Below are 27,062 nucleotides of genomic sequence, written 5' to 3'. Positions count from 1 at the left end.
CCAAGGTGAAGTAATTTGGCTTACAGACGGGTAATAAACTACTCCCGTCGACTCTTCTCTGCCTGCTTAATTAAGATATATGCATTTCTTAATTCCTCCAACGGCTGTCTCATATGCCATGGTAAAAAGAGAGAAAAAATGAACATATCTATGAATACAGAATTGGAGACTTATTTGAGACTGATCACACATTCATTTAAGAACAACTACGGTTGACAAATAACTTAACTGAGACCTGGGTGTGTTTTTAAGGGTGGGGAAATAGAAGCTTGTACCTTGTACTTCAGCTTTTATCATCCCCTTTAGTCATTTAGTTTTCATTTTCGGGAAGGTTCCTACTCCTATTAACAGTTTTATCAATATTTAGTTTCTAGCCCTTATGTAGGTCCCATTGCCTTTTCTGTGTTAATGTCCTATGGATTCTATAGTTTATGAGTATCATCTGTCAGTGACAATCATGTATGCTGAGGATTATGTCTGAGACCAACTGTCAACATTGGAAACTAAAACTTTTCTAAAGCAATCAGAAGAAACCTTTCACATGAATTAGCTTACAAACTGAAAAAAATAATACATATAAGTAAATTTAATTTCAAGTTTAGCAAATGCTTGGTTCAGACAATGAGCTAATTTGGGGCATGTTCCTCTATCCAAAATTTGTCATTAACCAAAAAAGACTAGTCAGGCATCACCACACTGGGGTGATTTGGAACAATCATAGCATTAAGTCTGCACCGTTTGAAACTTTTTCTTCTTTTGTTTTCCCAAACAAGGAAAAAATACAAGTAAATATACTCTTAATTATTAACATATAATATCCACATCCACTATCAAAGGAAAAACAGAAATAAATTATTAACATTATTAACACTTTTTTATGCTTACATTCCTTTACAAAAGTGTACAGTCCCTAAGAATGAGACACTGAGGTATAGACTGGGCCTTGACAGACCGACCCCAATGCCCGCTGGGACACAGAGGTCAGAGGTCAGGCGATGATAACATGTCCGTTGCCCTCCCCAGTTCAGTCTGTTAGAGTGAGAATTGACAGAGGTCAGTGTGTGCATCTCTCTCTTTGCGTTCCCACACCGACTTACAGCAACAGGCAGTGGTTGTTCTTGGAGACGGCAACACAGAAGGGTGAGGGCTGGTGTGTCCAGGGTGCACAGGGCAAGCGTTTAAGTTACGACCTTATAGCATTAGCTAGATGAGATGCTGGTGCTTAGCAAGTTAGCATATGGTACTGGTAGAGATTATGCTAACCTGCTGAAGCATTTAGGTTGGGTGGAAAAGGAGTGTCAATGGCTACTAGGGACATGAGCACCACGGTGGTGACGGTGAGGAGAAAGGATGTCACAGTTTCAGCATTTATTTTTTTTCCTCTCCCCTCATCTTTTCCACCTCAATACTTCCTAGCTGCATGCCTTGTTACATGTAATACCTATTCCTGTGAATTCCTATTATTATTCCACAGTGTAGATCTTGTGATTACATGCATGATGAGCAAAAGAACACTGGTGCCCTACTGCCTCATGGCTTTAAAAGGGGCAGTGAGGGATACTGACAGAACGCACACCTGTCCAGTAAGAAGCACCTAGAGGGTCATGAACCCACTCTGAACACAGGAGAACTGAAGCTGCATGGGTATTAATCAAAATGGCTCGCTGACGGGTTCAACCTTGGGGTGGGTAAAGCTTCAACACAAAAGACAAAAGGGATTACCTTTTTACATAGCTGCTCCACAATGAGAATATGAAGAGAGCTACACAGGTTTCACCTGCATATGTTGCTACCAAATTCCCTCCCACCACAAAACAGATATATTTTTTTGATGATATGGGTATATGGAAAGAATAATTCCTGCCCTGTACAGTTTTAAATGAAAAACCGTATTGTGTTTTGAATGGTGTTGTTGGGAGGTTGGCTGAGGGGACAGGAAAAGGATATGGTAAAGTGGATGGGTCTTGACATATGACATTGAGAGGGACATTGTAATGGAGTGGGAGGGAGCTTCTTGGTGTCAGGGAGCGGGCGGGAGCTGCACCCCTAGCAGCTCGTAGGCGAAGATGTTCCAGAAGATGGCAAAGAGAAGGAACGTGATGAAGGAGAAGACGATGACCCACCAGGAGCACTGCTTCTGCAGGCTCTCTTCATAGCTGCGCAGGATGAGCAGGCCCATGCTGATGCCTACCACTGCCCCCGACAGGTGGGCCATGAAGCTGGGCTGGGGCCCTGAGGAGGGCAAGGGCGGGGAGAAGCGCAGCCACACTGCACGGCCCACCTCCGAACTCACTGCAATGGAAAGGAGAGGAAGTTTTAATCTCCTTCTCCATTAGGCTACTGAACAGTGGGACATAAGAGATTCAGATTCAGATTTGATATGTGAAAATGTACATTTGTGACTTGTGTACTAACTTTCCAGTTTTCCTTACTGCATGTAATATATTGTATTGTGTTTGTGTATTTGTGTGCTGACATCACAAAATGAACTTCCATGTAAATGGACAATAAAGTATATGTCACATCCTGACTAGTATAAGGGGTTATTTGTTACTGTAGTTTGGTCAGGGCGTGGCAGGGGGTGTTTGTTTAGTTTGTTTCGTGGTTTTTGGTTTATGTTTTCTATTTCTATGTGGTTTTCTATTTTTTCTATGTCTATGTTAGTTTTGTCAATGACCTCCAATCAGAGGCAGCTGTTTGTTGTTTTCTCTGATTGGAGGCCATATTTAGTTGTGTGTGTTTTCACTTGTGTTTGTGGGTGGTTGTTTCCTAGTATAGTCTGAGCACCTTACGGGACTGTTTTCGTCGTTTGTTTTGTGTAAGTGTTTTGTTTTTTTTCCTTCAATAAATACGAAGATGAGCAATATACCCACTGCATATTGGTCCGATTATTTCTCCTCTTCAGACGACGAAGATTATGACAGTATATTGTATCGTAAGTCATCAATATCAGTTGAAATGTGGGACTTGGCAGATAGATTTATGGTTTTGAGTACAGTTCAGTTGAAAACAAAAGCCAGGGTGCAGATTAAATAAGAGTTACACTTCTGGCCAAGACTAGGGCTATGATAAGGCTAAGGCTATGTTAACGGATAGGGTTCTGGCTAAGCATAGACTAGGTTGAGGTATAGAGTCAGACGAGGGACAGACGGAGGGGACATATTGAACAGTAACGAAAGTCGTAGTGAATTGACCCCCACGTGGGGAAAAGTCGCTGCCATACAGCATGAGTAATATCATCTGAACAAAATACAACATAACCAACATGCAACCCGAGGACCACTCATTCCTCCTAAATTTTAGGAGGCCAATAAATCCCGCCCAAGTTATAATTACCTCGCAATTAAATTATACTGTCAGCAGTTGTGTACATGAGGAAGGCTTAAAGTTAAGGGGTGTTATACGCACACGAATTATGTCTGGATGCAGCTATGACCATAACACCAATGGCTCTCGAGAATGAATATAGTGTGGCTATGGAATGGATATAGAATGAAACTTACTGCACACCAGCGCCAGAATCATGCGGAGGAGCTTGTATGGACAACGCATGCCGGCCCAGTTCTGCAACACAGAGCGAAAGAGGCAAGTCAAACAGTCAGTTCCAAAGACCTGCATATTTACAGCTTACACAGTATCTCCACCATCTCTGTATTCTGTAAGGAATGTGTGTAGACCACAGAGCGATCAGAAATCCATTTCAATACAGGCAGGATGAGGATAGGCCTACTAGACAGAGAAATAATTATACACCTGGCTGGTCTCCATTTGGTGGTTTCACCTCGCTAACGATCTATTAAATCAGGGTTAAGATAACTTAACGGAGGATGAGAACGGCCCAATAAAAAAGCATGTGTTCCTCCTGGGATAAAACAAAAGACTTCTGCCTCACAATAACATATTTATTCCACAGGATAAAGAATTGCACCAATCACATCCCTCTTCATGTCCTCTGGGTCCTGGGAGAACCGGAGGGAGCAGCAGTGTATTTCTCCATGCAGAGGAAGCCAGGCAGGCAGAGCTGAGCACCTTGCAAGATTAAAGATACTAAAGAAAGTCCTATAAACATGACTCTGCTCATATGATAGATATGCCTGTGGGACGGCAGGGCCTCATAAAAGTGCAATAATATCACAAATAAATTATGAGTGTTTTCCTTACTGAAGTAGGGTTTGTTTTACATGACTGTGAGAGAAGTGTATCCTCCATTTTGACTGTCTCAATACCAAGCTTAGGAATTTGATTGGAGCTGTATCTCCACAGAGACAAGGGGATAATAGGGTGCTTATAGTACAATATTCTGAAAGCTGAATACTTTTCTTTGCATTTCTAAATATGTCAAAAGACACTGTCCGCTCCAAAAAGAAGTGTCTCTTTTTAGATGTCTTCATTCTTATGAGCAATGCTAATCTCATTTCATCCTATTATTGTCTTTAGCTTGTCGCTCAATATTATTTATTTTTTTACACTATAGGTAAAGACAATTCGACATTATTTTTATACGCTCTCCTTGAAAGACTTAAAATTCCACTTTTATACACGAACAAACTTCCATCACTAGCTTTTAGAGTCGGAGATATCTCGAGAATGCACAGTAACTGTACTTGTGTGAGCCCTATCGTTCAGGGAAAGGAATCTTTTGAACACCACAAACATAAAAACATGAGTGACATATACACAAACGCTACAGAATGATTTAAATTAGAGAATTGCACACAAACATAATTTAATGATAATGCATGCACACACCCCCACAACAAACACTACAGTTTACTATAGAATTCTGTAGTAAACTGTAGAATCCTATACTTCGCACTGTAGTATCCCTCGATCGGGTAGTGCTTACTATAGATTTTTGTAGTATACTGGAAAATCATATACTACACACTGTAGTATCCCTCGATTGTGGGGATACTAGTGGAAGTAACAAATCTAATAAGTCATTTTGGTGTACTCTTGTTAATGTGTGTTATCTGTCAAACAAGCAAACCTAATCCTCCAAGCTTTAATAAACTTAGCTTGTTCTTTATATCTGCCTATGTACTGTTTCCCTTTAATGGGCCTAGAACCCATGCCTAAAGTTTAGGTGTTACAATTATAATAAACATGTTATACTTTTGCTTAGGTGTTGTCTGGTCCGTTGCATTGCTCAGAACTGTTGACCCAACTCAATAGGTGGCCTGCTACGAACACGTGTGTCTTATGTTCTGGTCGAGGTGTTCCCCTAATTAAACAGTAACTGGCGTAGTCTGGTAGTTGGGAAATTTTAGCTAACCCTAGTCAGCAGGTGTTTTTGATTTATTATTTGATTTATTAAGACTAGCCAATGGCGACGGCTAGTCTTACTGGGTTTCGACACATAACGAAAAATACACCACTGTTCAAAGGTTTGGGGTCACTTAGAAATGTCCTTGTTTTTGAAAGAAAAGCTATTTTTTGTCCATTAAAATAACATCAAATTCAGAAACACAGTGTAGACATTGTTAATGTTGTAAATGACTATTGTAGCTGGAAACGGATGATTCTTTATGGAATATCTACATAGGCGTACAGAGGCCCATTATCAGCAACTATCACTCCTGTGTTCCAATGGCACGTCGTGTTAGCTAATCGAAGTTTATAATTTTAAAAGGCTAATTGATCACTTTTTTGCAATTATGTTAGCACAGCTGTAAACTTTTTCTGATTAAAGAAGCAATAAAACTGGCCTTCTTTAGACAAGTTGAGTACCTGGAACATCAGCATTTGTGGGTTTGATTACAGGCTCAAAATGACCAGAAACAAAGAACTTTGTTCTGAAACTCCTCAGTCTATTCTTGTTCTGAGAAATTAAGACTATTCCATGCGAGAAATTGACAAGAAACTGAAGATCTCGTACAACGCTGTGTATTACTCCCTTCACAGAACAGCGCAAACTGGCTCTAACCAGAATAGAAAGAGGAGTGGGAGGCCCCGGTGCACAACTGAGCACATTAAATGCTCTGAGCACATTAAACTGGCAGCTTCATTAAATAACCAATTAAAAGTACCCGCAGAACACCAGTCTCAACGTCAACAGGCGACTCCGGGATGCTGGCCTTCTAGGCAGAGTTCCTCTGTCCAGTGTCTGTGTTCTTTCGTCCATCTTAATCTTTTCTTTTTATTGGCCAGTCTCAGATATGGCTTTTTCTTTGCAACTGCCTAGAAGGCCAGCATTCTAGAGTCACCTCTTCACTGTTGAAATTCGTATTTTTAATGACAGCTTAAAGAAGTGGGTTAACTGCCTTGTCAGCTCAGGGATTCGATCTTGCAACCTTTTGGTTACAAGTCCAACGTTCTAACCACTAGGCCACCTGCCGCCCCTATAATTGGCAACATCAAATTGTTTTGTGATGAATAAGCCATCTGATTCAATGAAAGATGGAGTTGAATGTCTTTCTGCCCATAATTTCATTTAAAGTACTCCAATTTTTTTTTCCCTCATATCATTGATCTTGGCTTCCTAATACAGTTTCTTCTTCTACTAGTCATGTCCGAAAAAACACTACAGTAAATACTGCAGAGTACTAGAGTCATGTCCGCAAAACACTAGTGAATACTAAAGTAAAGTCAATAAAAACATTACAGTGAATACTATAGTATATATACTACGGCCATGTCAGCAAAAAACACTACAGTAAATGCTAATGTATACTACAGTCATTTCAGCAGTGCTTGACTTGGGATGAAAGAAGTCAGTCCATTAGACTACGAAATTCACAAATTACATTATGCTATAGAGACATCTGATTATCCACTTAAGGGTTCATACACATTTTCCATGACTTCTCCATGACTTTTAACAACATTTTCATGACTATTATTATAGCCTACATGTAAAAGTAGTATTATTGACACTAGAAGGCCTCTGTTTCTGATCCCATGTAGGCTTACCATCTCCTGCCGTTGTGCCCTTGATCAAGGCACTTAACCCCCTACAAAGTAGAACTGCACTGTTAGTCACATGTTGTCAACATGTGGTCAACCCTCCATCTGGAGAGCTCCTGGGTGTGCAGGCTTAGCTTTTGATCCAGCCCTGAAACACACAAGACTGTTTATCAAAGTCCTGTTGAGCAGCTGATGTTTAGGCTACAATTTGGTTAGACCAGGGCTTGAAAAAAAGCCTGTACACCCAGTAGCTATACTGGAGGAAGGTTGCCACCGTTGATATAAAATATTGCGACATAACCAAATACTTTTTTCTTTGTAAAATTATTCCCTCATTCAATGAATCAGGGATCAAATGAATAAGGTTGGCTACTTCAAAGCATGGTACACTACATTACCAAAAGTATGTGGACACCTTCTTGTCCAACATCTCACTACAAAATCATAGGCATTAATATGCAGTTGGTCCCACCTTTGCTTCTATAACAGCCTCCACTCTTCTGGGAAGGCTTTCCAATAGATGTTGGAACATTGCATTTAGGCTCCCAAGTGGCGCAGCGGTCTAAGGCACTGCATTGCAGTGCTAGAGGCGTCACTACAGACCCTGGATCAATCCCGGGCTGTATCACAACCGGCCGTGATCGGGGGTCCCATAGGGCAGTGCACAATTTGCCCAGTGTTGTCCTGGTTAGGGCTTGGCCGGTGTAGGCCGTCATTGTAAATAAGAATTTGTTCTTAACTGACTTGCCTAGTTAAATAAAGTTTAAATAAATACAATTAAAATTGCTGCGAGGACTTGCTTCCATTCAGCCACAAGAGCATTAGTGAGGTTGGGCACTGATGTTGGGCGATTAGGCCTTCATCCCAAAGGTCTTCGATGGGGTTGAGGTCAGGGCTCTGTGCAGACCAGTCAAGTTCTTCCACACTGATCTCGACAAACCATTTCTGTATTGACCTCGCTTTGTGCATGGGGCATTGTCATGCTGAAACAGGAAAGGGCCTTTCCCAAACTGTTGCCACAAAGTTGGAAGCACAGAATCATCTAGAATGTCATTTTATGCTGTAGCGTTAAGATTTCCCTTCACTGGAACTAAGGGGCCTAGCCCGAACCAGGAAAAACAGCCCCAGACCATTATTCCTCCTCCACCAAACTTTACAGTTGGCACTATGCATTGGGGCAGGTAGCATTCTCCTGGCATCTGCCAAACCCAGATTCGTCTGTCGGACTGGCAGATGGTGAAGCGTGATTCATCACTCCAGAGAACCTGTTTCCACTTAGCTATTTAGTTAGTCTGTTGTCTGTCAGTATTTAATACCTGCTGCTGAAATGTCGCATTCTCTCTCCTCGGGCAATGGCACCACGCACGCACGCACGCACGCACGCACACACACACACACACACACACACACACACACACACACACACGTCATTCTGATAATGGCTGATATGTAAGTGATCGTTAATCTTTAAAAGTGTGCCTTCATGAATTACATGAACAAAAGATATGAAGCTAATTTCCATGACCTTACAAACCCTCATTTCACAACTTGGAACAGTGCATTATGCACATTCATTTTGGTGCATTTTCAATCGAACAGCCTACTATCACGCAGATTCACAGACTAGCGGCAAATAAACTTGAACAAAGCGGAATCTGGAAATGAATGCCCACTCTCCATTGCTAGTCAATGCAGATCCCACCTTCATTCTGCTTTGAGCAACCTTTTTTGCCTCCGTGTGTGAATCTGGCCCGGTGATAGGGTACTTTATAGTGGAGCCGGTATGCCGGTAAGGCGCTCCGGACAGTTCCGGCCCAAGTCAAGCACTGCCTGTCCGCAAAAACTCTGCAGTGAATTCTATAGTACACTACAGTCATGTCCGAAAAAACACTACAGTGAATACTATAGTTCAGTCCGCAAAAGCATTACAGTGAACACTATAGTATATAAATATAGCAATGCTGCAGTATTTAGACCATAGTTTACTATAGCCTTTTTTTTCTCCATATGGGGGGCACACACCCACAATGGGGTGAATAAAATTGAAAGTTTTTCTCACTTTAACTTTGGATGAGTAGATGAAAAAGGTTTCCTATAAAATATAAGATCAACATACATAAAAAGTAAATGCTGCGGAGGTGCAGATTTCTTGTTCAGTCTGAACTTTAATGAAGAGGCATTTGGACGATTTAACAGGAAATGTTGATGGCCTTGACAGCAGAGAGTCAAAACCTCAGTTTAATCGTCTCATCCACATAACCAATGAAACAAGCCTTCAGACAGACAGATGAGGTCTACTGGGTTAAAAAGACTTCCACCCCCTGAGACACAAACGAGTCAAAACTCACCCAAACATTTTGAGAACATCAGAAAAAACAACAAAAATCAAGAGTACAAGATGTAATAATGAGTCAACCAGTGTGTGACCAGTGGGTTAGTTTGCCGGGAGCAGGGACCAAAGTTTAAACTCTTTGCTTTGGGGCTGCTGATGCATTTTGAGTTAGATTTTTGTTGGCATGTCTTTTGCCCGTAGTAAAGGCCTACTCTACTTCAGAGTGATTCATCAGCTCTTACACAGCCTTGAGTCCTCTGACAGAATGTGATGAGACATCACACCTCCAGACCCACTGATCCTGACTTTCACACACACACACACAAACACTGTGATCACACATTTGATGTTTTCTGTTGCAGGGACATTTGGCAGACCAGTCATCCAGAGAGTAGTGAGGAACAGATTTACTTTAATATTCCCATATGCATCGGATTTGGCTCTAAATAGAGAGGAAATAAGAATACATTACAAAGGAAAACAATGAATAACAGATTAAGGGTGGAATAAAAACATCCTTTGTCGGAAAAATAGTGGAGAGTAGCTAAGGTGTTTTCAATGCAAGTCAATAGTCTATGCACCCACTGCAGAGGGCCTTTCTGACTGTGATCATTGGGGTTCTGGCATATTTAATGGCGCTTATCCAAAAAAGCACTTCTTAGTCAGTTATAAAAAGTCCTTATCTCATCATATTGATAGGGACCACAGGAGGCTGCTGATGGGGAGCACAGCGCATTATTATGGCTGAAACGGCGCAAACGGAATGGCATCAAATACATGGAAACCATGTGTTTGATACCATTCCACTCCAGCTATTACTGCGAGCCCGTGCTCCGCAAATGAAGGTGCCATCAACCTCCTGTGATAGGTACCCACTCTCTATCTGCACTCGTGGGCATGGAACACTTAGTAAAACTCATCGGTTCCATTGAAGATCCCACTCACACCTGCAGAGCCCACATAAAAACAGGAGGATGTTGTGTGGAGGAGCTCTCTCCCAGGGGATGGCTCTGACATTTTGTCTCCATTGATACTGTTATCAAGCGTAACAATGGAGGCAATAATGACGGCAGTTACCATGACGACGTTGGCCAGATGCGCCGAGCACAGAGCATAGACCCCACCGGAGCCCCCCACCACTGGAGCACGCATGTCTGTGATGGACACCGTCAAGGAACCTGACGAGAGAGAGAGATGGGGAGGGAGAGAAGGAGATAGAGAAAAATGGCGGGAGTGAGAGAAGACATTCAGAAAGAGAGAAAGCATGAGTGAAAGAGGAACATGTTCGGGGAGGGAGGAAAAAAAAGAGAGGGTTAGGTTACTCATCAAACAGCAGTTTCAGTCACCTTTCTTCCAACATCCCCCAGAACCCAAAATAACACATCCTGTCTGTCTATCTGGCATGAGTCGACTTGCCCTCTTTACACCCACATACTTTGCTTTTCTCTTCTGAGCTGGTGTGCACATGCTTACACTGTAGTGCAGGTCCCAGCACCACCACCAGGCCCATAAAATAGAACAGTCATGTTAAACAGAACAGACCATAGTCATAAAACGTAATTTTATATACTTAGACACATATTAACCTCATGGGCAGCTACAAAGACCATAATCTACACATTACGCAGAGCCCATAAGAGGGTTTCTTTATGATGTTGTCGTGCTATAATGCCATTATACTATGAAGTCCTCTTGATCCCATGCAGATTATACTGAAACTTTGAGCATTGGCTTTTGAAACATTCTCTGTCACAAATGACTGAAATTGTTATAGAAATAAGTAGAGTAGAATTGAATTAGATTTGTAATTTCTTTAGGATGCTAAAGAAAAGTGTCAATGAATGACCTTATACAACATTTAATATGACAACAAAAGCCTAGTATGACTACTCTGGAAGATAAATGTAATTGGGTTCCCAAAATAGACATGCTACTCAGACCAGTCAGCTGGATGATTTCATCAATTCCATATAAGACTGTCTGTATTCATGAGAAAAGTCTAATCAGAAATATGCATAGCATGGCTATGGGCCAATTCCTCTGCAAGACTGAACTTAAAACGATTGGTTAATTTAAGGTGGTTCAGACACTGGCAAACTAAATGATGGGGCAAACAGCTAATGTGGCCAGACAAAGACTGGAGTGGAAAAATGTTGAAGTATCTCTTCAGTTTAACTATATTTATATGTAATTATATGGGTAGCAGGTACTGTCTAGTTGTGCAGGAAACCAATTGTCACAGCACTTACATAAGGAATTTTTATGAAAACCTCCACTCTAATTATTGTCTCAAATCACGCAGTGAAAATTAAGTGCTTTGTTGCAAATGTGTTTTCAAGTCTGAAACTGTGCAAGCCATAAAGATATAGCAATCATTCTACAACGTGTCACACTGTTGTTCTACTGACCCGCCAATGCAATCACCATGTAAATATAGTTTTAGTGATACTCGCTATGAAGTAGAAAATAATCTTAAACAGTAAATTACAGTGGCAGTTGCTCACAAGGACACCATCAACCATCGGGTTTAAGTATGCAAATGCGCAGATAACAGAAATGAAAAAGGGCTGATAAAACAAAAGTGACTTTTTAATTACAGCAGGGGTGTGCCGGCATTCTGATCTCAGATCAATAATACATGTTCCATTGGCATTCTGTGTGTGCGCGCAGAGACCACAGAGAGTTAACAGCTCCTTAAAGAGTGCCCTGTCAAACCTGTGGTGGTGATCATCATCTGATGACAGATGGTAATCGGAGTGCGTTTCCTGAGTCATTTATCCCCCCGACACTCACACGTCCATTTTACATAGATTTATGGAAGATACAACGCTTGATGAAGTGGGTGCAGCAGCTCAAGACTTGTACAGATCTATATGACAAAGAAAAAACTTTTTTTTTTTTAAATAACTGAAATATCACATTTACATAAGTATTCAGAGCCTTTACGCAGTACTTTATTGAAGCACCTTTGGCATCGATTACAGCCTCAAGTCTTCTTGGGTATGATGCTACAACCTTGGCACACCTGTATTTGGGGAGTTTCTCCCATTCTTCTCTGCAGATCCTCTCAAGCTCTGTCAGGTTGGATGGGGAGCGTTGCTGCACAGCTATTTTCAGGTTTCTCCAGAGATGTTCCATCGGGTTCAAGTCCGGGCTCTGGATGGGCCACTCAAGGACATTCAGAGACTTGTCCCAAAGCCACTCCTTCGTTGTCTTTGCTGTGTGCTTGGGGTCGTTGTCCTGTTGGAAGTCAATAGAACCTTCGCCCCAGTCTGAGGTCCTGAGCGCTCTGGAGCAGGTTTTCATCAAGGATCGCTGTACTTTTCTCCATTCATCTTTCCCTTGATCCTGAGTAGTAGCCCAATCCCTGACGCTGAAAAACATCCCCACAGCATGATGCTGCCACCACTATGCTTTACCGTAGAGATGGTGCCAGGTTTCCTCCAGACGTGACGCTTTGCATTCAGGCCAAAGAGTTCCAGCTTGGTTTCATCAGACCAGACAATCTTGTTTCTCATGGTCTGAGAGTCCAAGCAGGTTGTCATGTGCCTTTTACTGAGGAGTGGCTTCCGTCTGGCCACTCTACCATATAGGCCTGATTGGTGGAGTGCTGCAGATATAGTTGTCCTTTTGGAAGGCTCTCCTAACTCCAATCAATCAATTTAAAATTACCACAGGCGTAGAAACATCTCAATTATGGTCAATGGAAACAGGATGCACCTCAGCTCAATTTCGAGTCTCATAGAAAATGGTCTGAATACTTATATAAATAAGTTATTTGTTTTACATTTTTTATACATTTGCAAACATTTCTAAAAACCTGTTTTTCGCTTTGTCATTATGGGGTCTTGTGTGTAGATGAGGAAAAAAAATATTTAATCTATTTTAGAATAAGGCTGTAATGTAACAACATTTTTAAAAAGTCAGGGGGTCTGAATACTTTCCAAATGCACTGTAAATCCGTTTGACTATTGAAATATGAGCTGCGATTTAACTTCAGAGTTACTTTTTTCTCTCTGATTGTTAAATCAGGGACATTTCCGGGGAAGGCTCCCCAATAAAAATCAGGGACTGTCCACGGAAATCGGGGACGTAGGTCACCCTAACACAGACTACTCTCAGATGTTTTTAGGTCTTCCTCAAAGCCTAAAAAAATTAAGTCAATGTGGTTCAATTATAACTCCAATACAGCATTTATCGAATGTGGAGATCTCTCCCTAGACGCCCCCCCACTTTTTCAAGTTGAGACTAGCTGGAAGTGAAGCTTTGATGTTTATTTGAACTGCAAAAGTGAATTCACAGAACAAATGTATGAGTTTCCATGAAACACAGCACAGTCTTCACGTTGTACTGCAGCTAAACTGGCATGCTGTCATAACATAAAAGTGTTTATAGCGGCCAGAGCAGCCACAACGCCATGGCTACATCCCAGTAAGCAGCCACCTGACTAGTCGCTGACGGGACGCTCCATCTGTAGTTAAGTGGGGGGAGCAGGGAGGAAGGGGAAGCAAAGGAGTCCGTGGGGATGACAGAAGTGTTTCACACGGCTCCCTCTTCCTGCTAGCACAGCTCTGGTTAAAAGGCTTCGGATATGAATATTAACCAGGGCCTGTCATCTGGGCTCTCCTGCTTACAGGTAATTGGAGATGTAGGGATATCTCACTCAGCAGGAGCCCAGAGGTGAGGTCTCAGATGATTTTTTTCTGTGTGGAGATAGCAGTTTACCGTTCATGCACAGATTTATTTGTTGGGCCGATTTTCTAAGCATCATCAAGTTTACCCCCGCTCTTTGTATGTGTGTGTGTGCAGTATGTGTTTACAGTATGAATCATCTTGTTATGTATAGAAAGTGCATTTTTACTATATATATATATATATATACATACACACACACACACACACACACACACACACACACACACTCAGGGTCACATTTACAGTGGCTATAATCCTCTTGTGGGAGAACTGAACTGTCTCTGGTTCTGCCTGTCAAACTAAACCAAGCAGCACAGCAGTGATGTTAGCAGATTATGCCCCTAAGCAATGGCTAACCATGCACATTTGAGTTATCATGGATAAGGTTCTGATGTGGGAAGGGGACACTGATCCAAGACCAGTGCTGAATGCCTAAGGCTACATTTATCTTGAGTCACTCCAGTGGCTCAACTGGTAGCTACAGAGGAGAACAAAAGATGATTCAATAAAAATCATTATACTCTTAAGAGGACAAGAAAACATGGCAAATCTAGCTTCCTCTGCATCCACCTCAGTGCTTTCAGAGTAAACATGCCTAGTGTTTTCAAAAGGATAGCTGCCTTATAGAGTAGTTCTATAGCACAACAGGTTTAAGTATTGTTGTCTCGTTACACATTTGAGGTGATTTTGGACAGATCATTTGGCTAAGAGATGAGGATTTTCAACCTATTTTGTTACATGACCCAAACAGTAAGGACAGCCAAGGACACCAATGGACTGATTGACCCAAAGCACTGACATGCACTGAGCAGCATTTCCTGATTGGTGAGTCAATAAGTGAATCAGGAAGGGACTCTGCAAGGACAATTAGTGGTGATTTATTAATGTGATTCACACACTACATGAGATAGTGCTCAGTGCTTCTATTCCTTTAAGGTTGATAGCCCACTGTGAAAGGAAGGAAAGGCTTTTATTTTGCCAGCGCTCTCAAGTCACAGAAAAGAGATGACCGTGTCTGATATCTGATCCCACATAGTTTGCCATTACCCAGACTGCATATTGTTTTTGAATATTTTTGGATAATCCTAAATTGTGTCTACTTCTGAGAAATTACACTAGTTGCATACAATAAATCAATACCAACAGTTCAAATGTACTACACTTGTCACGTCCTGACCAGTGTGGGGGTTATTTTGTTATTGTAGTTTGGTCAGGACGTGGCAGGGGGTGTTTGTTTTATGTGGTTCAGGGTGTGTTTTGTGTATGTGTTTAGGTAGAGGGGGTATTTGATTTATTAGTCCGAGGTTTGTTAGTCATTGTTCTATGTTAGAAATATACTATGTTCTATGTTTAGTTAATTGGGGTTGGACCTTCAATTGGAGGCAGCTGGTTATCGTTGCCTCTGATTGAAGGTCCTATAATTAGGAGTTTGTGTGTCATGGGGTTTTGTGGGAGATGCTTCTTGTTTAGCTGTGTGTGCCTGACAAGGCTGTCAAGTTCGTTTGTGTTTTTGTATACGTGTGTTTATTTTGGTTTTCCTTCTTTGTCCGTTAATAAAAGACGATGAGTATACATTTTCCCGCTGCGTCTTGGTCTCAACCCTACGACAACCGTGACAGAATCTCCCACCAAAAACGGACCAAGCAGCGGAGGAGGGAGCAGCAGCAGTACTCAGGAGAATCGTGGACATGGGAGGAAATTCTGGTCGGGGCTGGACCTTGGCACCAGGCTGGGGAATACCGCCGCCCACTGGAGGAGATAGAGGCAGCGAAGGCGGAGCGGCGCCGATATGAGGCCTTGTACGCGCCGATGGGGAAGCACGAGAGGCACCCCCAATAATTTTTTTCTCAACCCTACGACTACCGTGACAACACTGTACTTTGCCTCAGCTTTAAACCAAATTCAGGTGCTTTAAACCAAATTCAGAGCTCTGAAAGTCTCCCTTTCAGAGCTCTTTTCAATAGAGGCTATTTCTATCCTATTAGAGAATTGCTTAGTTTGAGTTCTTGCTGCCCTATTTGTACATGCCCATCTAGCACATTTGGATCCTTGTAAGTTGTGTGAACGTATGTTTTTGGTTTCCCATTGGTTCTGGGAAAGAAACCATAAGATTCCCGACTGGTAAAACTGAACAAATGTTTTTATACGGAGCTAGCATGCCATTTTTTTTTAACTCATACAAAGCTGTTCATATCAGTCTATTCAAATAGACCTCATTTAGAAAGGAAACGAGCACTCATTAAGATCATGTGTGCACAATTAGTGGGCTAACACACCTGAACACTTGACAAGATAGGATAGAGAGTTTTGTTAACACTGTTTTTAATAACATTCTTAAAACGTTCTTTTAATGTTACAAAAGTTTTTTTTCTGGAACGTTTTCTTAATGCTCTGAAAATGTTTTAAAATAATATTCTTAGAATGTTCTCTGAACGTTATTAAAGTTGTAGTTTTTATTCATCTGTGCTGCCCTCAAACCAAGGCACTGTTTTTATTTATAGGCTGTTCCAACTTGTCAATTTCAAATGATTTTCTAACAAGTTTTTATTTTCTAAAGAACAGTTTGAATTGCGGTGTGGTAAAGTTGGATGTCAGTGGTGGACCCTGCGTAAACTATAATGTCCTGGACAAATCCTGTCTTCACGTCGCACATGACAAAGAACTTGACCCCAAACCTGTGCCTTTTGGAGGGAATATATTGACAGAATGCCAGCCTACCTTTCCATAACATCTGGGACTCATCATTGCATAAGTCCTTGTATGGCACAAAGACCCGACCAAATGCTGATGTCAGGCTGATAAGAACATTTCTTATTTTGTATAACGGATTATTTAGGTTGGCAGTAGCATTGTTGACGAAATGCAGGCATCGCAGCAGAACTAGGAAGCGGTCTTGGGAAAAGAGGGTGGCAAAAAAAGGGAGTTGCAAACAGGATCTATGCTCCAGTATTCTCTTAGGGAGTTCTCCTTTACTGTTCCCATGAGAAGGACTGTCACCAGGAAGGTATACATTTCATAAATTGTGGTTGTCACTAGGGTTGCAAAGGGTCGGAACTTTCCGGTAAATTTCCAGAATTTTTCTGAAACTTTTCCATGGGAAGTTAAGCACTGGAATTTTGCTTAAATTCATCAAAAAAGTTAGCTTATAACAGTGAACCTTTTATGTAGGATACACAAGGCAATTCTAGGTTGTGTGGCATATTGTGGTTAAACTATCCCCAATTCAATGGAATTGCAACCCTCTGCATGCACAGTGCATTCTTCCATCACATGTACAGCTGATTCTCAAGATCTTGCACACTAATGAGATGCTATTGAGCCCACACTACTATACTGTCTGAGCCAAGGACTACATGCTTTATGGTAACTTTTGATTACAATACTGGGTGGGGTGAATATATTAGTTCGTTTTTGCTACCATGTGGGTTTTAGCTTGCTTGAGCCTGCCAACTGAGGAGTGTTAAATCACCTTTTTCCATACATGTTTCATTTTAAAACATTTACCTTACAAAGGAGTTGTTTAATCTAACTGCTTAACAATTTATCTGTACATGGAATTGTATGTTGTGTTTTTACTCATTTTTTTCTAATCTTTACAGGAAAATGCCACAGGCACTATCTGATGTGTGGAGACATTTCAATGCAGCTAATATAGTAGGAAAAGCTGTGTACATTTGCAAATACTGTGCCAAATCATATGTGAAGAATGCAACAAAGATGCAAAATCATCTGGCCAAGTGCATAAAGTTCCCTCAGCGCTCACAACAAGCAACCTCTGACAAAAGTCTCTCTACTTCTATTTGAGGTGAAAATGATGAATCAGACACCTTATCGATAGCAACAGCTCATAGTCCTCCTGGAATCAGAAGTTTTTTTGACTCAATGGAGGAACGTAGTCAGAGAAATGCTGATGAATGTCTTGCTCGAGCTGTGTAGGCAACTGGTTCACCTCTGATGCTCACAGGCAATGTGTATTGTTAGAGATTTCTAAATGTTCTTTGCCCAGCATACACTCCTCCAACCAGACATGCTTTATCTACTCATTTGCTGGATGCAGAGTTCCGTGAAGGTCAAGCAAATTATATAGAAAGCAGACTGTATTGCAATCATCTCCGATGGGTGGTCGAATGTTCGTGGGCAAGGAATAATTAACCTCACTAGGGTAGGGGGCAGTATTTTCACATCCGGATGAAAAGCATGCCCAGAGTAAACTGCCTGCTACTCAGGCCCAGAAGCTAGGATATGCATATTATTAGTAGATTTGGATAGGAAACACTGAAGTTTCTAAAACTGTTTGAATGTCTGTGAGTATAACAGAACTCATATGGCAGGCGAAAACCTGAGATAAATCCAACTACGAAGTGGGAAATCTGAGGTTTGTAGTTTTTCAAGTGATTGCCTATCCAATATACAGTGTCTGTGGGGTCATATTGCACTTCCTAAGGCTTCCACTAGATGTCAGTCTTTAGAACGTTGTTTCAGGCTTCTATTGTAAAGGGGGAGCGAATAAGACCACCAAGAGTAAGTGGACCAGCTGAAAGCTACGAGTGGTTTATCGTGCGCGGCCGTGCGCATGAGCTCCGTTCCTTTTCTTTTCTAAAGACAAAGGAATTGTCCGGTTGGAATATTATTGAAGATTTATGATAAAAACATCCTAAAGATTGATTCTATACATCGTTTGACATGTTTCTACAAACTGTAATGCAACTTTTTTGAATTTTCATCTGGACTTAGTGCATGCGCCTTCTGCATTTGGAATAGTGAACTGAACTCGCAAACAAAAAGGAGGTATTTGGACATAAATATGGACTTTATCGAAACAAAACTAATATTTATTGTGGAACTGGGATTCCTGGGAGTGCATTCCGATGAAGATCATCAAAGGTAAGTGAATATTTATAATGCTATTTGTGACTTCTGTTGACTCCACAACATGGCGGGTATCTGTATGGCTTGTTTTGGTGACTGAGCGCTGTACTCAGATTATTGCAAAGTGTGCTTTCGCCGTAAAGCTTTTTTGAAATCTGACACAGCGGTTGCATTAAGGAGAAGTTTATCTATAATTCTATGCATAACAGTTGTATATTTTATCAACGATTACGATGAGTATTTCTGTAAATTGATGTGCTCATTCACCGGGGGTTTTGGAGGCAAAACATTTCTGAACATTACACGCCAATGTAAAATGGGGTTTTTGGATATAAATATGAACTTTATCGAGCAAAACATACATGTATTGTGTAACATTGAGTCCTGAGAGTGTCATCTGAAGAAGATCGTCAAAGGTTAGTGATTCATTTTAGCTGTATTTCTAGTTTTTGTGATGCCTCTCCTTGCTTGGAAAATGGCTGTGTGGTTTTTCTTGTCTAGGTGCTGTCCTAACATAATCTAATGGTATGCTTTCACCGTAAAGCCTTTTTGAAATTGGACACTGTGGTTGGATTAACGAGAAGTTTATCTTTAAAATGGTGTATAATACTTGTATGTTTGAGAAATTTGAATTATGAGATTTTTGTTGTTTTGAATTTGGCGCCCTGCTATTTCACTGGCTGTTGGCTAGTGGGATGCTAGCCTAGAGAGGTTAACTACATCTCCACCCCTCAACCAGTATTCTACAAGAGCACAGACACAAGGGACTACAGACACACCAGTCTCTACATTGCAGATGAGCTGAGCGCAGTCATCAATGACCTTGGACCACAGAAGGTATTTGCACTGGTGACAGACAATGCTTCGAACATGAAGGCTGCTTGGTTTAAAGTGGAGGAGTCCTACCCTCACATCACACCCATTGGCTGTGCTGCTCATGCATTGAATCTGCTCCTCAAGGACATGGCACTGAAAACAATGGATACACTACAAGAGAGCCAAGGAAATGGTTGGGTATGTGAAGGGTCATCAGGCTATAGCAGCAATCGACCTCACCAAGCAAAGTGAGAAGAATAATAGCACCACATTGAAGCTGCCCAGCAACAGCCATTGGGGTGGTGTTGTCATCATGTTTGAAATAGCTATATCAGTCTGCCGATATGGACAGCCCCATCAAGAGGATCCTCCTGGATTAAGTATTTTGGGAGAGAGTGGTAAGCAGCCTGAAACCTATAGCAGTAGCCATTGCACGGATTGAGGGAGACAATGCCATCCTGTCTGATGTTCAGACTGCCGGCAGATGTAAGAGAAGAAATCCGTGCTGCCCTGCCCAATTCACTGTTGCTCCATGCAGAGGAAACTGCAGTTCTAAAATGCATCATAAAGTGTGAAGACTTCTGCCTGAAGCCCATACATGCCACAGCGTACATGTTGGACCCCAAGCATGCTGGCAAGAGCATCCTGTCTGGTGCAGAGATCAACAAGGCCTATGGTGTCATCACCACCTTGGCCTGGATGAGGGCAAGGTTCTTGGCAGTCTGGCGAAGTACACATCCAAGCGTTGGCAGTCATGCCAACATATCTCATCAGCCACCTGGTGGAAGGGACTTTGTGGCTCTTTCCCCTGTTGTCTTTATCATCCTCCAAATCCCACCAACATCAGCCGCCTCAGAGTGCAATTGGTCCTTGTTTGAGAACACACACATCAAAGCACGCAACAGGCTGACCAATACAAGGGTTGAAAAATTGGTGGCCATCCAAGAAAATTTGAAGCTTTTTGAGCCTGATAACGAGACATCCTCAACAAGGTTGGAAAGTGACAGTGATGATTAGGCCTCAGAATCTGATGTTCAAGAGGTGGACATTGAGGAGGTCCAGGGAGAAGACATGGAAGCCTGAGAGGAAGACAACCAAAGTTTCTAGACTATCATTTCAAACGTTTTTGGGAGATGCGATAGATCATTAGGGATCATTCAATATTCCCTTTCTTTTGTTGTTCAGTGAAATCATCCCATGTGAAGAGTCAACTCATTTAATTAAAGTTAAATAACTAAATAGATTTTTTTATTTCTATTGGAAAGATTGATTTAATCATTTGCAATTATGTCTACTTATGATAACGTAAAAGGTTTATGTCTCCATATGATATGGTAAATATCTCCAACGCAGAAAACATCTACATTTAAATGGTATTAATTTGCATATATTCCCGTTAATTCCCACGGAAGGTTTCCACCTCTGAATATTCCCCAAAATGTGCAACCCTCGTTGTCACCCATTTAGCGAGCTTCCCACTCTTTCACTCCTGGCTAGCTCTTCTCCTGTAGCTCCAAGGCATAGCGATTGGTCTCCTCTACTATGTATTCCACCAGCTCCTCTGTCAGAAACAACTTGAAGCACTCTGCCTGAGATGGAAATGGCAAGGGGCTTTGCACTCCAGACTAGGACTCATCAAAGCAAACAGCAGGGCCAGGAGGGGTGAAATGGCTGGCGGCCTTCCAGCTACCACAGAACTCCTGTACTTCGTCCACTGTCGGTCTGCCTCCATCACCACCAGCATCTTCAAATGGACCTGGGACTTTGTCAGTGGACAAGGGGTCCTCAGATTCAGGGTTCTTAATGGCTACAAGGTTGGGGGGCACCACCTCACTGTCACTGGCAGAATCTGATTCCTGACTTTCATACTCAGACTCATTGTCAGAATTAAAAAAATCTACAGAATTTCCGCATTTATGAATTGTCTCCTTTTGAAAGACATTGCTAATGCTACAGCTTAGCTCACTAGCTACATACATAAACAACAACACTGAATGGCTCAGAGTGGGAGTGAGAGATTACGTGAATGACTGCCTGCACATGCCACTTGTATCAATAAATCACTATCAGAAAATGTTTTGTGTGGTAATTACTTATATATTTACTGCTTTATTCGCATGTTTTCAAGTACTGGTGACAAAACATGCATTCCAATTCTTGCATAGATTGTAATGACACGTGTGTAAAATACTTTAAAGTTTTGTACTGATTATGATGAGCTAAGCTAATTCCAGCTGTGTGTGGAGCCATGTTTGTTGACATACAGTGCATTCTAGGTTTCAAGTAATCGTCTGTCGGACCAAAGATGTTATAACAAAATTAGGTGAGTAAAGGTTCACTCATTTTTTGAGAACTTCCAGAAGTGAATGGTGGGATGTGAACGATAGTAGATGACACACCCCCTTCAACATGCATACTATGAACAGACCAAACTCATCTCCTCTTATCTTTGGTTTCTGTGAAAAAACAAACATGACGGCGTGCAGAAACTACCCATCGGCGGATTACTTTTGATTTTTAGAAAGTGTTTTAGTCAATTATTTTGATCAATGGTGAGCTCACATGTGATGTGATTAATTATAAATAGTAATTGCTATTAGCTAATTCATATTGTAGTTTCTGTCAGCTGAGAGTTATACAAATTCGACCGCTTGTGTTATATCAATCTTTCCTCAGTTAGCGCTAGGACAAATGTAGCCTACATTTTTCCGATTTGGATGATTGTGTTATGCTGTAGCTACTTCTGTGAATGTCTGAACATTGCATCCAAAAATAAACTGGTCACATTCTGGACATAACTTTGTAAGGACTGGGTTTGTGCAAAATGTTTCTGAAAAAACAGTATGGCCAGCTCAAATGCTGATTGTTGCGTCATACCGAAACTGGACGTTCTAATTAAGCGTTCTAATCACACCGGTTTGATCATATGCTACAGGGACCACTGTAGAATGATCACACCCGTATGTTGGTACGTGTGAAAAGGTTCAAGGTTTGCTTAACATTCTCTGAATTATTTGAGAACATGACTTTAAATAGAACCACGAGGAAACCCGTAAGAAACATTATGATGAGGTACTGAAATTCCCACAGAATAATGTTGTTTCTGAATGTTCTCTGAGCTATTTGAGAATATTCCCAAAGTCAAACCAGTTGAAGATTTAGAACATTAGCAAAATTAAAATGAAATCATGTTTGAACTAGGAAACGTTCTGTGAAAGAATATAACTTTTTTTTTGTCAAGTTCCTTAAATGTGATAATGTTCCAATGCCAAACAACTACCCTGCACCATTCCCAGAAAGTTGTGGGAATGGTGCTCAGACCATTATGTGCTAGCTGGGAGATCTATCCTGTATGTATTCAATCTCCTGGTCATCTAAGCAAGATGTGCTGTAGTCAGCACTGTCCCTCTCCAAAGACTGCCTCGCCTTGCTAATAAACTGGGGAAATGCCTCATCAGATTTATTTACCAATCAGAAATGGAGGGAGGGAGAGAGTGAGAGAAAGAGCAAGAGAGAAAGAAGGCGTGAGAGAGTAGGTCTACAGGAACAAATACTGTTAATGCAGAGAGGGCAAGAAACTTAAAAGGCCGGGGAGGCCTTTCAATGCGTGTTTTCTCAAAGGGGTGGGGGTTTACCCACAGTAGGAGTATCTAATGTTCCTCAGGTAAAGTGAAACTGACAGCCTCTAACGAGACACAGATTAATTTGTGTACTTTTTACAGTGCAGCAGAGGAGGCAGCCACATTAAACATGAGTAGGAGATCTTAATCAGCAACCTTGATGATGTAAAATTAACACAAGTTTACTGCAATGGGGAAGGATCACAAGTGGTGCACATGACAGGACTGAGCTTGGGTCAGGAGGTCAACAACACATTGTTCTGTTACACTGGGATGAGCACATATGGAACGCCTGTATCCCAAACCTAACCTTAAAGGAAAATACCTCTCCAAAACAATCATTTGGTATCTGTTTCATTATTCCACTGTTGATAAAGTCCCACAATGTTTTGGATGTCAGCAATCAAGTTTCCAAGACATAGAACTAATGAAACCAATGCTAAAATACAGTTTTGGAGTGGTATTCTCCTTTCAAGCTTACACAGCCTAGATCTGTAAAGACATGTGCTTTTGTTCCTTTATCAAATAGATTTGTGTTTGAGTGGTGTCTGCAGTAATTACACAACAAGAGTCATACACATCAAGACAAGGGCATCTAGGAACTCTGCTGATGTTGAGAGGTAGAAGGGAGGGGAGGGTGGTAGAGTGTGGCGGGGGTGACATAACTGGAGGCTAGCCATCTGTCACATGGGCTTTTGTCTACCCTATCCTCTATTTGACATGCTCATAACTCTAAAGGTCATTACTCGAATGGGCGCCCATTTTCTAGTCCCATTTGAACTATAATGGTCCTGTCAGTCTGGGGAAGTTTGTTTAAAATATGATGGTACACCTGGGATAGAGATGAACGCTTCCTCTCCCTGACGGCACGGAGACATAAGGAATATATCCTCATTCTACTATCTGTGGCTTTTCTTCAAAGGGGAGCCACACCATCTACAATCAGTCCACTTTCAATCTGCCACCACTATCCATTTCTCTGGCTTGGTGTAGAGTACGAATACAGAGGAAAATATTAAACCTTAGAATGACCTTAATGGAAAGAGGAGACTGAGGCCTTTTAATCATCATCCCCAGTTCACAAGGCCACCATGGGATAAAAACACTAATTCCCATAGAAAACAAAGATAAACAACACTCCCACCTGAATCTCCAGTCAAAACAAACCACCCTATATACCAGACAGACAACATTTAGGGTCAATACACAACACAAAAGCCTAGTCAAAACACACAGCTGAGTTCCATAGAATCAAAGGGTTTCCAAAACACTGTCAAAACAAAAGCAGTAATATCAACATCAGGGCCCTGAGAGCAGTGCTTAATCACACAGGTATATAAAATTCATACATTTTGCACTGTGCTAAAACACCCGGTCCAAAGACACTTTGCCCTTGGTCTCCTCGGAGATTGAGTCAGTTTATTCTATCACAGGCAGTGTTCTGCTCCGCCAAATTTGCCAGGCAGGGAAAAACCTGATAATATGTATGTTTTCCCGGGAGCACAGGGGCCGTCAAGAAAAATCTATAGTCTCCCGCAGTCACATCCTCAGAGCTGCTGAGAGGAGAGACCATTCAACACAGCACCAGGCATCAGAGGCCAGATATAATCACATCTGAAGCCTGGGTGTGCACATGGATGTGTGTGTGTGTTTAGCGCAAATGAGAGTAAGTGTGGTGTATATTATAATGTGTGTGTGTGTGTGTGTGTGTGTGTGTGCTAATGCATACCAGTGGTTACTGCTATGTGTCCGAATAGACTCTGGTCACGACCAATCTCGTCCTCAGTCACAACAGCTTTTCAGCAAACAGACACAAAAGACACTTGGGAGAAAATGATTCACTGTTTAAAAAAAACTAGCAAACGAAATACATTCCTGTGCTCTAGAAAGCAAACAGAATGCACCTGGACTAGACTGGACAGGATAACCCACAGAAATAGAATATACAGTGCATTCATAAAGTATTCAGACCCCTTCCCCTTTTCCACATTTTGTTACGTTACAGCCTTATTCTAAAATGGATTAAATGATTTGTTTCACTCATTAATCTACACACAATACACCATAATTACAAAGCGAAACAGGTTTTTAGAAATGTTTGCTAATTTATAAAAATTAAAACAAATACCTTATTTACATTAGTATTCAGACACTTTGCTATGAGACTCGAAATTGAGCTCAGGTGCATCCTGTTTCCATTGATCATCCTTGAGATGTTTCTACAACTTGATTGGAGTCCACCTGTGGTAAATTCAATTGATTGGTCATGATTTGGAAAGGCACACACCTGTCTATATAAAAAGGTCCCACAGTTGACAGTGCATGTCAGAGCAAAAACCAAGCCACGAGGTCGAAGGAATTCTCCATAGAGCTCAGAGACAGGATTGTGTCAAGACACAGATCTGGGGAAGGATACCAAAACATTTCTGCAGCATTGAAGGTCCCCAAGAACACAGTGGCCTCCATCATTCTTAAATGGAAGACGTTTGGAACCGCCAAGACTATTCTTAGAGCTGGCTGCCTGGTCAAACTGAGCAATTGGGGGAGAAGGGCCTTGGTCAGGGAGTTGACCAAGAACCTGATGGTCACTCTGACAGAGCTCTGTGGAAATGTGAGAACCTTCCAGAAGGACAACCATCTCTGTAGAACTCCATCAATCAGGCCTTTACAGTGGGGCAAAAAAGTATTTAGTCAGCCACCAATTGTGCAAGTTCTCCCACTTAAGCGGGGGGGACACGTCTGGCACTGCAAGATTTGAGTCCCTGGCAGCGTAGTGTGTTACTGATGGTAGGCTTTGTTACTTTGGTCCCAGCTCTCTGCAGGTCATTCACTAGGTCCCCCCGTGTGCTTCTGGGATTTTTGTTCACCGTTCTTGTGATCAATTTGACCCCACGGGGTGAGATCTTGCGTGGAGCGAGGGAGATTATCAGTGGTCTTGTATGTCTTCCATTTCCTAATAATTGCTCCCACAGTTGATTTCTTCAAACCAAGCTGCTTACCTATTGCAGATTCAGTCTTCCAAGCCTGGTGCAGGTCTACAATTTTGTTTCTGGTGTCCTTTGACAGCTCTTTGGTCTTGGCCATAGTGGAGTTTCCTCTTAAAGAAGAAGTTACAGGTCTGTGAGAGCCAGAAATCTTGCTTGTTTGTAGGTGACCAAATACTTATTTTCCACCATAATTTGTAAATAAATTCATTAAAAATCCTACAATGTGATTTTCTGGATTTTTTTTTTCTCATTTCGTCTGTCATAGTTGAAGTGTACCTATGATGAAAATTACAGGCCTCTCTCATCTTTTTAAGTGGGAGAACTTGCACAATTGGTGGCTAACTAAATACTTTTTTGCCCCACTGTATATTAGAGTGGCCAGACGGAAGCCACTCCTCAGTAAAAAGGCACATGACAGCCCGCTTGGAGTTTGCCAAAAGGTACCTAAAGGACTCTCAGACCATGAGAAACAAGATTCTTTGGTCTGATGAAACCAAGATTGAACTCTTTGGCCTGAATGCCAAGCGTCACGTCTTGAGGAAACCTGGCACCATCACTACGGTGAAGCATGCTGGTGGCAACATCATGCTGTGGGGATGTTTTTCAACAGCAGTGACTGGGAGGTTAGTCAGGATCGAGGGAAAGATGAAAGGAGCAAAGTACAGAGAGATCATTGATGAAAACCTGCTTCATTGATGAAAACCTGCTTGCCTTCCAACAGAACAACGACCCTAAGCACACAGCCAAGACAATGTAGGAGTGGCTTCGGGACAAGTCTCTGAATGTCCTTGAGTGGCCCAGCCAGAGCTCCCCATCCTACCTGACAGAGCTTGAGAG

General features: G+C 41.7%; 1 protein-coding gene across 1 annotated transcript in view; it reads right to left on the bottom strand.

Moving 5' to 3' along the window:
* Positions 1-568: 568 nt before the first annotated feature.
* Positions 569-27,062, bottom strand: part of LOC115200919 (rhomboid-related protein 1) — a 62,891-nt gene continuing 36,397 nt past the window's right edge. Inside the window, exons 6-8 of the mRNA XM_029764037.1 lie at positions 10,316-10,416; positions 3,504-3,564; positions 569-2,292 (exon numbers count right to left, since the gene is read on the bottom strand). Of these exons, the coding sequence (XP_029619897.1) occupies positions 2,021-2,292; positions 3,504-3,564; positions 10,316-10,416 (434 nt within the window). The 3' untranslated portion in view covers positions 569-2,020. The remainder of the gene's footprint in view (positions 2,293-3,503; positions 3,565-10,315; positions 10,417-27,062) is intronic.

The sequence above is a fragment of the Salmo trutta genome, chromosome 10, assembly GCF_901001165.1.
Source record: "Salmo trutta chromosome 10, fSalTru1.1, whole genome shotgun sequence".
NCBI lineage: Eukaryota > Metazoa > Chordata > Actinopteri > Salmoniformes > Salmonidae > Salmo > Salmo trutta.
This window is presented reverse-complemented; position numbering and strand designations above follow the sequence as displayed.